Here is a 15,057-nt window from a genome sequence, read left to right as displayed (position 1 = left end):
TTACAGCCTGGTAACTTGCAACACAATAGGGTTGTTCTCTAGGGGAGAAATTTGAACTGCTTTGCATTGCTTTCCCTTTCTCTGTTTTTCTTTCACCCAGCAACTTTAGATTTTATTCACTCCATCATCCACTGTAAGCACTCAAATGGGTAGAAAGCGAGACAGAGAGACGCATTATGCTCATGCTCATGATTTGGCGTTACAACAAATGTTTTTGAAGTTGCTTTGATAGTGTGTGAGTTAATTGTGCACCTATATATATTAATTTTACAACAGTGGTTCTGAGCCGCTCAGCTATCTCTAATAATTGTGTTGTTGCTTAGGGTGGTTTTGGTTTCTCTGATCAGTTCTTATCCCGAACACCCTACTGAGATTTGACTTCCTTTTTTTACTGGACCCCCACTGTGTCTGCAACTCATTTGACAGGTTCTGATTTGGTGCTTAAGGCTTATCTTATAAAAGTTGTTGTGTGTATGTAGATGTATAGAATTATTAATTTTTTTTAAATGTATGGAAGCTTGCTTTCGGCACGGAATAAAACAATTTAAAAGATAGTTGCGACTTTTTATCTCACAATTCTGCCTTTTTTCTCATAATTGCGAGATATATACTCACAATTGTGAGTTATAAAGTCCAATTCTGAGTTGCAAGTTTATATCTCACAATTCTGACTTAATAACTTGCAATTGCCATTATATCACACAATTCTGACTTTATAACTCGCAATTACAACTATATCATGCGATTCTGACTTTATAATCCGGAATTGCCATTATATCACGCAATTTTGACTTTATATCATGCAATTCTGACTTTATAATATGCAATTGCGACTTTATATCACACAATTCTGACTTTGACCCACAATTGAAATGCAATTCTGAGAAATAGATTCTTGGTTTTTAATGGTGCATACTAATTTGTCTGTAGTTTATTTTAACATGCACTTTTTATGCTGCTTTGATACTCGCTGAAGCGATGCAAACAAGAGGGGCCGTATAATTTACATTGTTTCTCCTCCGCACACAATTAATGGGACACACAATCGTATAGTAAACACTCTGCCAGCTCTCCAGAGCAGAACACTTCATTTGTTCCCTTACCGTACCGTAGGTTGATCTAGGTTCTCCACAGGTCCAGTGAACATGGATAAAGCCATGAGATTATGGTAAAAATCCATAATAGAGGCTGGAACAAAAATTCTAAACACTATTTGTCTTGTCCCAAGCTCATCTTTGTCTCATTGTTGATTCTCTTTAATCTTGTAAGATTTCTGAATTTAGGAGCTGCTTTCTGTACTACAAAAGGTCCAACATACCATCTACGAAACTCTGTGAGAGAGAGGAAACCTCAGCGTGGAATTCAACTGCATAATAAATCTTAATGCAGAACACTTCGGGCCAATTAAGTGCAGAAAAACACAATATAACCACTAGTTCAACATTAGTTTTAGCTTTCAATGAGCTCACTTGGACACAATCCACCAGTCTGGCGGTGGTTCTGTCGTTTTAAAACTGCTCTAAATATAGCCGGCTGGTCGTAGCTACGAGTCTGCGTGTTGGCATTTTTGGATAATTAGGGATATTTTTGATCATGTTTTACCACAGCCACTCATTATTGAGATGTGGTTTCTGTAACCAGCAAGAAAAAAGCTGACTCCAAGTTGTGTGGGTTTTAAACTTAGGTCAGGTAATATCAAAGCTGTGTAATTCTTAGGAAGTTTATGTATGACATGATGTTCAGAGTTTGAAGTATTTAAAGCGCTTCAGGTACTTTTGTTTCATCTGGCAAAAAGTCATGCGATTAAAACTGACCTAGTTATGTTTATGACCCGATCACTGCTGGGGGATTTTCCCTCTGTTATGATGGCACGCTATACATTTTTAGGCTTTACGGTCTTTGACACACTATGGGCCCTATCTTGCACTCGGCGCAAATGACTTTGTACACTGACGCATGTATCATTCCTATTTTGCACCCGCGCAAAGCGGACTTTTCCCTCCACAGACACACGTCGGTTAACTAAGAAATACACTTGCGCTCCCCGGGGCGGTTCAGCGCAAAGAGGAGGCGTGTTCCAGCGCAAACTTTCCCTCATGCTATTTTGCTGTTCTATAAAACAATTGCGCCACTGACCAGAAAAAAACTAGTCTAAAGTCAGTGGCGCGTTGCGCGTTGTTCATTATGCTATTTTAAGGCCGCATGCTTGGCCATAATCAATGTAGCGTGTGCACAACGCGCATACACGTTGATTCTCTCATCTAAGCAGCAGTTTTCATTTTTGCAAATCATACATTATTACGATAGATAGATAGATAGATAGATAGATAGATAGATAGATAGATAGATAGATAGATAGATAGATAGATAGATAGATAGATAGATAGATAGATAGATAGACAATTTATTATAAAAGCATGTAGCTTACACATTTACCCAAATTATCATACGCCTGTTTAACAGAAGTTAATTTGGGTGGGTTTCTCCATCCCCAATGTCACTTCTCTGACGAGAACGCTGCTCTCCTCGGCTGTGAACCGCTCCTGGCGCGCGCCTGGCAAATCCGCCGTTATAATAGGAATCCGCTTTAGAACATGCGCACCTGCTCTTAAAGGGAATGTGAGATGACGCTCTGATTGGTTTATTTCACGTTACGCCCAAACCACACCTATGAATAATGAAGCTACTTCAGGCCAACCCCTTTTAGATTTGCGCCAGGCGCAAGAGGCATTTATCCCGCTGGTACAATAGCAACAGCGCCGGGATCCTGCCCACAAAGTTACTTGCGCTTTACGCTTTGACACTTGCGTTTCAGATCGTTAAAATAGGGCCCTATGTTTGTTGTTTATGGATAATGTGGCTTACTTCCTGTGAAGTTACTTTCAGGATCATACTTAATAAGTTCACACTCAGCTGTGCAGATATTGGTAGTAATTGCTTTTACAGATTATATTTAAAGCCTGGCAGAGTTGAGAATGTATGTAATGACCTGACTATCCATAGACATGAATATGTATAGAATCGTGGTTGACTTTATGCATTTTTTAATGACTGCTTCTTAAACTTTTTTGCGTGCTTTATTGGAGTGTGTTTAATGAAAACCATAAGTTAGAAGTTAGTGACAAAAGTAATGGGACTTAGGAAGTTGGTTAGCAACAGTGAAAACTCATTAAAGAATGTTAAAGAAATATTCACACATTATAAAGCAAAGTTTAGGTTTAATAAGACATTATGATTAGGTGCTTACTTACTATGCATATGTTTTGCCAGTATAGCGTATATCACACGAGTGCATATATTTAGTTTATGATGTTATGGTGTTATTTGCATAATGAACTTCGCATAGAGTATGAAATAACAGACTAATGAAACTTTCTCCAATGTTCCCTATGTTGTTTAGTTCAACTTAACACAACCAGAAATCTATTGTGAGGGTCCAAAATGAACAAATGCAAATCGCCAAATGGAAATACAAATTGGCTTTTTTGAATGTATTTGTTTCAATATCTTATGGAGTTTTGCTTTTCAAAAAAAAATTGAGTTTTCGTGATATTTTTACTGGAAAACTTAGTAAATATGCATTTTCATTGGTGCTAATTTTTATTGATGTCCAGGTGTGGTAAAATAAATTTTGAGTCATGCAAATAGCTAAACATCATAGTCAGAATGAAACTGTCCACTCTCTCCCGTTCTCTCGCTTTCTCTCTCCGTCCCTGAGAGGTTGAGATCTGCTTAAGTGCTCAAATGCGTCTGGATGGAAAGTGACACACGGCCCTAGCAGTCTGTTGCTGTAACACATGCGTTATGGGAGATAGTGTTGTACTACAGCAGCGGGAACAAAAGAGCCTCTTTTCAACTGATAGAAACCGTCAGAAGACAGAGAGAGAGAGAGAGAGAGAGAGAAAGAAAGGGAGAGAGGGCTTGCTGACACCAGAATTCTTCAAGCTGACACAGGTGATGGATTAGATGTGTTATCCAGGCGGACTGGGGCTCAGAAAAATCTCTCCAAGAGCAGAGAGAGAGAGAGAGAGAGAGAGAGAGAGAGAGAGAGAGAGAGAGAGAGAAATACTGCTGCATCCAACGGACCTGAAATATCGCTCCACATCCCACCCTATACGAGAAGAGAAATCTCTATCTATCTATCTATCTATCTATCTATCTATCTATCTATCTATCTATCTATCTATCTATCTATCTATCTATCTATCTATCTATCTATCTATCTATCTATCTATCTATCTATCTGTCTGTCTGTCTGTCTGTCTGTCTGTCTGTCGCTCTGTCTGTCTGTCGTTCTGTCTGTCGTTCTGTGTATCTTTCTGTCTATTTATCTATCCGTCTGTCCGTCGTTCTGTGTATCGGTCTGTCTATCCATCTTGATCGATCTATCATTCTGTCTGTCTGTCTGTCTATCTATCTGTAGTTCTGTGTATCGTTCTGTCTATCCGTATCCATCCATCCATCTTCATTAACTATGGTAAAGGAATGATTAATGAATTAATGATGTATAGAAATTGATGGGCAGTTGACAGCAAGGAAGCTCACTAAGTTATAGAACAGAGCTATTGTGTTTGAATCCTTCTGTCTGTTACTAGTGAGTCGAATCTGGGAGAAGTTGAGGGTCAGGTTGGCCTTATTTTGACAGTTAACCCTTTCAGTTAGCGTTACCCCCTTCCTTACTGGATAAGCACTGACATTTGACCTGTGAGAGCAGACAATTTTGAGGAATCCCCTTTAGTGTAATTGGATTCAGTGTGTTCAGGTGGCAGAGTCTCTCTCTCTCTCACTCTCTCTCTCTCTCTTTCTGTGTGTCTCGACATACTGCGTGAGCCTACACATTTAAAATGGATTACGGAAGATCTGAGATAGGCCACGGGACAGATTGCTCTGTCAGTCTGAGTTCGGTCTCTGACTCCCTTGCGCTCCCATGCACACACATGTTTAAACAAGGACATCCATTGTGCACAGGTCCCACAGCGTTTGGAAACAATATTCTTGAGGTCCGTGCTTTACTTTGCTTTTCATTGCAAAAAAATCATTGGGGGGGGGGGGGGGGGGGGGGAGAATACATATGGGAAACACATACAGGTTTCTTTATGATCATTTTTCTGCTTTGATCATTCATGCTTAAATGTGGTTTAGAGGTTATGGCTAAAATAGATGAGAGTAAATATTGTTGCTGAATTTCTTTGAGCAGGTTTATGTTTCAGTGCTTTGTGTTGGAATTAAATTACCCTCTTACAGTTCTTCTCTTTCGTCTACTCTGTCATGTAATCGCTTTAAAGAAAGATTGAGTTGTGCTTTATTAAAGACTTTTAGATGTAAACAGAGTCGAGTATCCCTCTAGTGGTGGGAGTGTTCTGTGGATGTGGATCTTTTGATTTGTATTCAGTACGTTTCTAGTTCGAGAAGAGTTAGCTAACGTGAATAATCTGAAATGGGATGCATTCAGAACGAGGTACCCTAAAGGTTGTTTCAGATGTGGGTGCACGTATCTATGTATAAAGCGCACATGTACAGTGTGGGAAAGAGTGTTTTGCAGTATGTTATCATGTTAAACAGCAAGAGAATTTGTTTCTGGTTTCTCTTCAAGCACTTTTGTTGTTGCACGCTTACATTCTCACATCAAAAGCATCCTCTTGGCATGAACGTGCAGCTGGAAGGGACCGACGACGGTCTCAGAAGTCCCTCATACAAATACAAACACACATGCAAATACACATAAAGAGCTACTTGTACATAGAACGCCTATAAATGAACATGCAAAATGAATATTTGAAACAGAAAGAGACAGTGTAGCATGCATATATAAGGGAAATGATTGTCAGTGCTGATTGACATGGAAATCTAATACACAAGCACATATAAAATGCACATCCTTATTTAAAATAGGTGTGCACACGCACTCAACACAGAACACACAGAATGATATGTGATTGTCGGGAGTAGTTCTGCGTGGGCTCTGAGAAAGACAGCTGCACTTACACTGGAGCCAAAGGGACGGCAGCCATCTATAATGTGCATATGGGAACGAGGGAGAGAGAGAAAAGAATGTGCCAATAATGAAAAAGTAATGAGCAAATGTTTCAGAAGGTTGTAAGGAGAAGACAAACATTAGGCAGAGAGAACAATGATGACAGAACGAGACTCAAGCCAGGTGACTGACAGATCAGTGGTCGGGGAAAAAGTGAAAATATTCAATCCATTTCCAAATGCATTCTGGGTCAGTGTAGCTGAAGTAATTGTACATGTAGCCTGCCACTTTAGAGCTGGGATCATCTTCGTCTGTACTTCCAATTATATACATTTTATAGATCATTTTAATGGCTTTTCAATGCAAGCACCATAACAAAGTGTGTGAAGTATACATTATATAACAGGGGTTAGTTTTTCTATCCGCCAAAATATACTAGTCCTTTAAAACTGTGCATGCCTCCCATCACTTTTACAGTTACATCCACAGAACCTACTGCGGTGTCCATGTCTGATTGCTTTATAGTCCCCCGTAGGACCAGTGAACACAACATTTACTTCTACAACCAGAATGCCAGACCCACTTCCTGACTGCAAATGAAGTATGTTCTTCAAAGTGCCCTCCGCGGACTACTGGACACACAGTTCTCCATGACATAAGGTCCCCTCGGTGCGCACCAGGTCGTATCAGGGTCATGCTCGGCCGAGCAAAAGGAGGCGGGTCTTGTTGACTGGCTGACATGTTTTATGTATGAACACATTTACCGTTGTGTGCTGTAAATGTCAGTTTAGTGGATTGGGAGTCTGCCGCTCACAGATGGTTTTTACATTCACTGGAGTGGAGTAATGCTTGAACAGGGCTTTTTTTTTCTTCTTCCCTCTACTCTTGGCCAGAATTGTGTTGAGAAAGACTGCAGAGAATGACAACTGTTTTGGTTATAGATTTGGCAGTAATCATAACCGTAGCCTTTGATTGGTTTCGTTGAATGATCTTCATTCTCCTGGTCTTTGTTAGGGTCGTCCTCAGCCTCCTCGTCTGCTCTATTGTAAAGCAGTAGTAGACAGACACATGACCTTGGACTAACCCCGATCAAACTCCATGCAGGACAGCCGCGGTGTGTGTCCCGGGCTTTCAATTGTCTTTTGGGACGGGTGAATGCGGTGGGAGGAGACCTGTGACGTCAATTATTATTTTATCGTTTTTTGATGACCTTTGACCTGACCAGAACCGCTTTAATCTATATAAAATAGATTGTAGAAAAGATTAAATATTGTATAAATATTTGTATTTTATTTGACACCAAAAAAGGTACTAATATATTTTGTATAGCTAAAATATTGTATACTTGTAATCTTATATAAAATATTTTAATTATTTTTAATATTATTGTATGTAATATAATGTGTTTATAAAAAAAAAATATATATATATTATTATTCATTATTACTTATACAAAATATTATACATTTACCTAACTATGTGTGTGTGTGAATATATATATATATATATATATATATATATATATATATATATATATATATATATATATATTAGTGTGTGTTAGTGTGTGTTACTTTTCATATTATATATATAATCTATAATTATATAGAATTATTAAATTGTTCTTGTCCTATTTAGAATAATTATAAGCAATACAATTATATATATAGAGAGAGAACAATTTAATAATAATAATATTGAATAGTAACACACTAATTGCAATTTTGCCTTGAAATGTTGAAAAAATGTTTTTTGGGGGGAAAATCTTGTAAGCCAAATTCTCACATGGTGAAAATGTAAGACAAGTGGTTAATTTCTGCTAATGATCGCATGTTTTCTTCTTTTTTGTCTTAGATTCGGGTTGACGGTCCTCCTCAAGGTGGCGTCCAGTATGAAACTCTGCCGGTGATCAAAGATGGAAGCCCTGTTCTCAGAGACATGGCCTTTTCCCTGGACAACAGCTTCATCTACGTCATGTCGGAGAGACAGGTCTGAATATATGCATGTATATGCTCTCCCCTCTCTGCTTCTTTCTTCCATCCATAACAGCTGTAGGACGGAGAGAACGTGACAGCATCCACTAATGAAAGAGAGAAATGGGAAGAGGGTAGAGTAGCTGTGTCAGTGAAGGAGAGAGTGATGGAGGGACAGCTGAAGAAGGAAAGATGGAGAGAGAACAAGGTCACCCTCTCTTGACAGCATAATGAAGAGAGAGAGAGAGAGAGATGGAGAGAGACCCTGCTCACATAATATCAATACACACAACACTTCCCATGGGATGCATTGCAGAGTAGAGGTGGGCGGTATGAGTCATTTTATATCACGGTAACTCTATACATCAAGATATTATGGAAAACACTTGGCCTCTGAGTCAAAAAAGGGTAATTGTGAAGTTATTTCTCAATTGCTACTTTATATCTCACAGTATCTATGTTTCCACCCAAAGTTGCGAATTTCACTTATTTGCAAAATTGGAGTACCGCATAAAACATTTGTGGATAAAGCAGCGTTTTCATCGTGTTCAAGAGATAAATAAAATTGGCACAAAACACCTGTAATAAAAATGGAAGTTGCTGCAATCGGGGAAGTTACAGTTGCTCTTCTTTCCTGCATCATAAATGACGAAACACAATAAACCCTGTCATGCTATCTTGTGTTCGGGTTGCTGGTGTTTGGGAACGCAATCATGTGAGATGGTTTTAAATCATTCTGATGACAGACTTTGGCTCAGGCATTTCAGAATGATCAAACAAACACTTGAGATGCTGTGCATTGAAATTGGTCCACTGGTTAGTTATCCAATCACATCCACCGGTGAGCCAAAGTCACATGAGTTTTGTGTTGTGCAGTTGAGGGAATTTATGCCCTAAATGTGTTTCCACCGTTTGTGCTTAGTTATGTCTTCTTATTGGATAAAAAATATATCTGCCTCACTTGAGCACATTTTTATGCACAATTTTAGATTTGATGTGTATCTTGGTATTTTTCATTTCGATATCCAAAAATGGATATAAAAACAGGTGGATGGAAACATACCTTAGTGTGACTATTCTCACAATATGACATAATTTCTGGTTTTTTGCACCTTTTTTCTCACATTTGCAGCTTTTATCTCACAATGCGACTTTATTTAAGACGATTTGACATTTTATCTCTCCTCAATGTGACAGTTTTTTCTTATTTTAAACTTATCTCACAATTACCTTCTTTCGTTTTTACTCTGAGGCAAAAACAGTCTTCCATAGGCTATAGTTGTTGTTTTTTACTGAAATTTAAATGTTTTTTTTGTAGTAATGTTGATTCACATTATATATCAAAAGAGTTAAAAAGTCTCAAGATGGTGAAACATTATAAATGCTATTGGATGATTTGTGCAGTGGTTGGGGGTGTTGTAAAATAACCAAAAATTATGAAGTAAATCAGTTTGACTAGTTTAATGCAGCAGAGTTAATTTTGATTCGCTTTATTAATAATATTTTCTGCGTGATGCCAGATTTTTAAATGGATACACTGCAGCATAGCAGAATCTCTACACATTTTTTGCCTTGACAAATATATACCATCATACCGCCCAACCCTATTTCAGACTATAAAATAAAGAGATGAAAGGAAGAAAAAGAGAGAGACAGTCTCTAAAGAGAAGGAAAGGAAACAATACTGTCTCTGCTCACTGTGCTAAGAGATGGATGACCAGGCCGGTTGCTTACGTCTCCAGGCTTTTTTTAGCATCCGTTGTAGAGGGTTGATATCTCCTCTTGGGATACACGTGGGCAGTGGAACGGGGTAATGAGAGACGTGGTTTAATGCACAGTGGGCGGACAGGTTCACATCATATCTGTACACGGGCGGCCCGCTGGGTCAGCCCCACTGGGCATCACGCATAGCAGCAGATGAGAGGGAAAAGGGAGGAGAAAGAGAAGGAGACTTGAGTCAGCACACACCCTGTCTACACACACACACCCTGTCACACTTATCAGCCACGTTGAAGTGACCCCAGCATTTTATCAACTTTGTGGCTTGAGTTCCAGGCCCTTGCATCATCTGCTTTTTCTCTTTCTTTCTTGTTAATACACACACATGCTATATTTTTAAAGATAAGGTTTCAGTAAATCTAAAAATATTTAGAGTTAAATACAAGTTAAAACTCTATTGACAACATCTACGGTATTCTGTCAATTACCAAATATATACGGACTTCCATTGAAATTTTGGTTTGTTTTATAAACTGAGGGATGAGTCTATTTTAAATTGTACTTTATATTGCTCTTAACTAGTTATATGGTTCAGGGGTTTTCAAGTATTTTACCAAAATATTTATTTTCAGTTTATTAATTTTTTTATATGACTCTTATATTTGTCTCACATAGTATAAATGAGCCTTTATACATGAAAAAATTATAGCTGCCTTTTTTATTTATATTTTTGGAAGTGGGATCATCATATTTGGGGAATCATATTCATATTCATATTTGAAATCCCCAGTTCTCTTATGGCAAACAAATGTTGCTGTTTGGGATAAGGCCGTGTATATAAATTCCTGTGTATCTCTTCACTAGTGCTGAATAGTCTTTAGGGAATCGTGTTCGCTGCAACCTCAAAAGATTCGTCCCTCTCATGCAGTAATTCAAACCGATCCCGTCGTAAAAGAGCTATCAGCACGTTCCATCATTTCTTCACCCACTTTTGTCCTGTTTTAAGTGTTTCAGGTGATTAATTCAATATTACAGCTTATTAAACGACCACGTTGAGAGGCATCGCTGAGCTCAATGAGCTCTTTTCAGTCTGACTCGGGTTGAATTGCTCTCGGAGGTATTTCTCTTCATAACGCCTGCCCGTATCTTCTGTGAGTTGTGTTAATATTCAGGATGCAGGTGTGAGACGTTCTCTTGTTGGGCTGAGAGGAACAAAAAAATGTTGCTAAAGACCGCACGGCCTCCGTCACCCCAGCACGCCGCTGTTTGAGGAGTCAGTCGGCGTAGTCACGCTTCACACTTCACAGAGCAGCAGGATTAGCATTCACCTTTCAGCACAAGCTCTTATGCTAGCAGGAAACAGAGCCGTCATGGCGGAGTGGAGCTTACCGTTGTCACGTTTTGGGTGTAATTTAATGAAAATGGAGCCAAAATGGCTGAACTAGAGTAGTTATTGCAGCTCTGTGGGGAGGATGTGTAGGATACTGTCTAAATGTTTACTGGCTAAGAGGAGTCAAAATGGCAGATTAAAGGCACATGGCTATTCTTCGTATCTCTGTCCTGCTGTCATTCACAAAAATAGGACAGATGGTAATACCGTGATATTTGGATACATATACTATTGTACTGAATATGTTATAATTGAACATAATATTTCATGTAACTGAAATATTGGCCAATAATAGAATAAATGCACAATATAAATATTCTGGCCGATACAAAAAGCCAATAATTATTTTAATTGTACTTCTAATAACCAGTAAATGGCCTGAAAATCTATATTTTAAAAATATATATATAAAAAAAGCATTATTTTGTTTTGAATGGAAAGTGAATTTTTGTGATGCTTAAGTGAATACTGTATGAAGCATGTATAACTTATATATATATATACTGTGTGTATATATATATATATATACACTACCGTTCAAAAGTTTGGGGTCAGTGAGAATTTTATTTAAATTTTTTGGAGGAAAGAAATCAATACTTTTATTTATCAAGGAATAATTAATTTGATCGAAAGTGACAGTAAAGACATTTATAATGTTACAAAAGTCTTTTGAACTTCCTATTCATCAAAGAATCCAAAAAAAAAAAAAAAAAAATGTACAACTGACAGACCAACAACTGTTTCAACATTGATAATAATAATAAATGTTTCTTGAGCATCAAATCCTCATATTATACTGATTTGTGAAGGATCATTTGACACTGAAGACACTGACACTGGTGATGCTGAAAATTCAGCTTTGATCACAAGAATAAATTACACTTTACTATATATTCACACAGAAAACAGCTGATTTACACTGGAATAATATTTAATACTATAACTGATTTTTGTTGTATTTTTAATCAAATAAGCGCAGCCATAGTTAGCAGAAGAGAATTCTTTTAAAAGTATTTAAAATCGTACCGACCCCAAACTTTTGAACGGTAGTGTATATATATATATATATATATATATATATATATATATATATATATATATATATATATATATATATATCATTTTATTTTTTTCTAAATGACAGCAAAAAATGTAAAAATAGGTGAAAACTATTGATACTGGTAAAAAAAAAGGGAAGAATAAAAAATTGGCTGAATCGATATATCATCCAGATATATTGTGCATCACTTAGTAATATTATAGCATTTTTTTACTTTGTCATGATCTAGTCATCTAGTAATTGATAAAATCAAGTCCTGTCCTATATTATTTTCCACATTATGAAACTTAAATGCGTTGCGAATATTATTTTATGTCGTTTTAAATGTAGTTGCACCCTTTTTTGTGACTAAACAATGGTTATGTTTAATAAGGCTTGTGATTAATGTGAAGAATGCAGTACAAATGGATATGTGGGTACAGATAGATAGATTTATTATAATCATAGATATTTACATACATGCATGCATGCATCAGACACCCTGGGCAGCAGTGGATATGCGGTTAGCATTCAAACATGCTCAAACCAGCATGTAATTTAACTTTATGCACAGACGCACACACGCACAGACACTCCATCTTTACCCACAAACGTTTCACACTACCGCCATTCCCATTTGGCATCTATAATTCTTTTCTATGATGCCATATATTGTGCATTTTCTCAAAGACTCATAAATACAGCTCATTCCAAATGCATAGCCATCCCTCACATGCACACAAATAGTCTAGAAACGGATTGCCTCACACTGAGATAAAAAGAAACACACACACACACACACACCACATATATACGTATACACACATGCATAGACTTTAGGGCTCATTGTCTCAGTGTATATGTACGAATACCATGTTAATGGTCCGTAGTTATTGGTTAGTGCAATATGGTGAAACTGAAAGACAAATGAGCTCCAGACAGACCAAAGGCAGTCCACAACCAGAGCAGTCAAAAAATACAGGTTATGTCAAACATGTTTACAGTATGTCTATGAAGGGCTTGGAAGAAAGAGCGTTCAGAGCAGAGCAGGAGCGTCTACAGTCTTAGATCACGCAGGCGGCGAGATGGTGTCCTTTCTGTGGTAATTCATAGTCTTGTGATAAAGTGCTGTGGCTGTTTGGCTGGGGAAGGGAGCCAGAGGCTAACAGCTATGAAAGGTCAGAGCTGTTTCAGCTGATAACAGCTTTACAGAGACAGAGGGGAGAGAGTGGCGAGCGAGGGAAACAAAACAGGGAGTCGTTGAAAGAGACATGGAGACTTAGCGATGTCATGCACATTTGCTAAATGTGTGTCAAAGACTGTTTCAAAAATATCTCATCTAGGTTTTACATTCTAACTGACTGCAAACAGTCTTTACTTGTCAGCTCTCTGGCAAACTGCTGCCATGCGAGTGGGAGTCTCTGTTTGAAAACCCAGTGTGCTGCATTGACGGCATCCTGGATCTGAATAGTGACTGAATTGGTACACTCTACATAGGCAACTTTGCATATAGTGCTCTCTCTCTCTCTGACACACACACAAACACAGATAGATAGATAGATAGATAGATAGATAGATAGATAGATAGATAGATAGATAGATAGATAGATGGATGGATGGATGGATGGATGGATGGATGGATGGATAGATAGATAGATAGATAGATAGATAGATAGATAGATAGATAGATAGATAGATAGATGGATAGATGGATAGATGGATAGATGGATAGATGGATAGATGGATAGATAGATGGATAGATAGATGGATAGATAGATGGATATAGATAGAGTTGTAACTTCTTTTTCTTTGTATTTTGATATCAATATGGTACAAGATTATCCTATTCCAATCAATGTGATAAATGAGTTAGGTCAAAAGTAATCTAAAAGTAATCAAAGTAGTCAGATTATGTTACAGTATACTTAAATGTGTAATGTAATAGATTATGTAACTAACTAACATTTTTGTCTTGTAATTTGAAAATCAGTAATTGCCGTAAACTACAATTTGTAAGTACACACACTACTGCTCACACACACTACAGCTCACACACACACACACACACACACACAAACAAACACGGATGGATGGATGGATGGATGGATGGATGGATAGATAGACTGGACTTTATATTATAGTGTATTGCATGTATTCTAAATGAAATATACACACATATTGGGATGAACGTTTGAGCTGAGCTCTCTGGTTTTTGGAACAGTGCTTAAGTGTCATCTGTACGACCTCACAATCAAATGAGGCCTGTGCACAAGCAAAGCCACACCTGCTGCCATATGCAAATCCAACACATGTAACCAACTCCAGCAAACGCTACGGCCCTGGTCTCGCTCTCATCGAAGCGTGTAAACCAATCCCTTATGCAAACTGCGAGGAGGAAAGAAATATTGCCTGCCAGGTTTGTCTGACTTGCCTTTTTGCATATCAGCACACACAACTAAAAAAACAAAGACATTTTTAAATGGTAAGATGATTGTACAACACTTTCTATTTTCTATTTCTATTCACTATAAATCTATGAATAAAGCACCTTTTGCTCTACCTTTAATTGAAAGACCTGATGAAGATAACTGAAATGGCACAACAGTGTGACAATTATTTTTCAATCAGGCAGGAGAGGGCTTGAGAATAGATTGTCACTATTTTGATTGGTCGTTTAATCAGTCGCACAATAAAATTGTTATTAACTCCCACCGCATTAGTGGTGAACGATTCACAGTGAATCATTTATTCATTTAATTATCAGCGCTGCTGAGGCCATAGGTCAAAACCCACCAAGCATCCATTTAGAGCAATGAAAGCATAGCTTCAAAAGCACGTAATAAGATGTGAACATGTCTGTTGGGAAATGCCTCTTTTTTAAACATGCATTATGAGTCATCAGTGCCGTCCTCTGAAGCTTTGCACAGTAGTTTGATTTTGTGAGTTGGCCTTAGAAACCCGA

The 15,057-nt window shown here is 37.7% G+C and overlaps 1 protein-coding gene across 1 annotated transcript in view; it reads left to right on the top strand.

Annotated features, from left to right (window-relative positions):
• LOC130090484 (plexin-A2-like) overlaps positions 1-15,057 on the top strand; it is a gene marked incomplete at its 3' end in the record, with an annotated part of 166,725 nt that overhangs the window by 85,936 nt on the left and 65,732 nt on the right. Inside the window, exon 4 of the mRNA XM_056257878.1 lies at positions 7,829-7,963. Within this exon, the coding sequence (XP_056113853.1) occupies positions 7,829-7,963 (135 nt within the window). The remainder of the gene's footprint in view (positions 1-7,828; positions 7,964-15,057) is intronic.

Source organism: Rhinichthys klamathensis, unplaced genomic scaffold (assembly GCF_029890125.1).
Source record: "Rhinichthys klamathensis goyatoka isolate OS25496 unplaced genomic scaffold, OSU_Roscu_1.1 h1tg000147l_1, whole genome shotgun sequence".
In the NCBI taxonomy this organism is placed as follows: Eukaryota; Metazoa; Chordata; class Actinopteri; order Cypriniformes; family Leuciscidae; genus Rhinichthys; species Rhinichthys klamathensis.
This window is presented reverse-complemented; position numbering and strand designations above follow the sequence as displayed.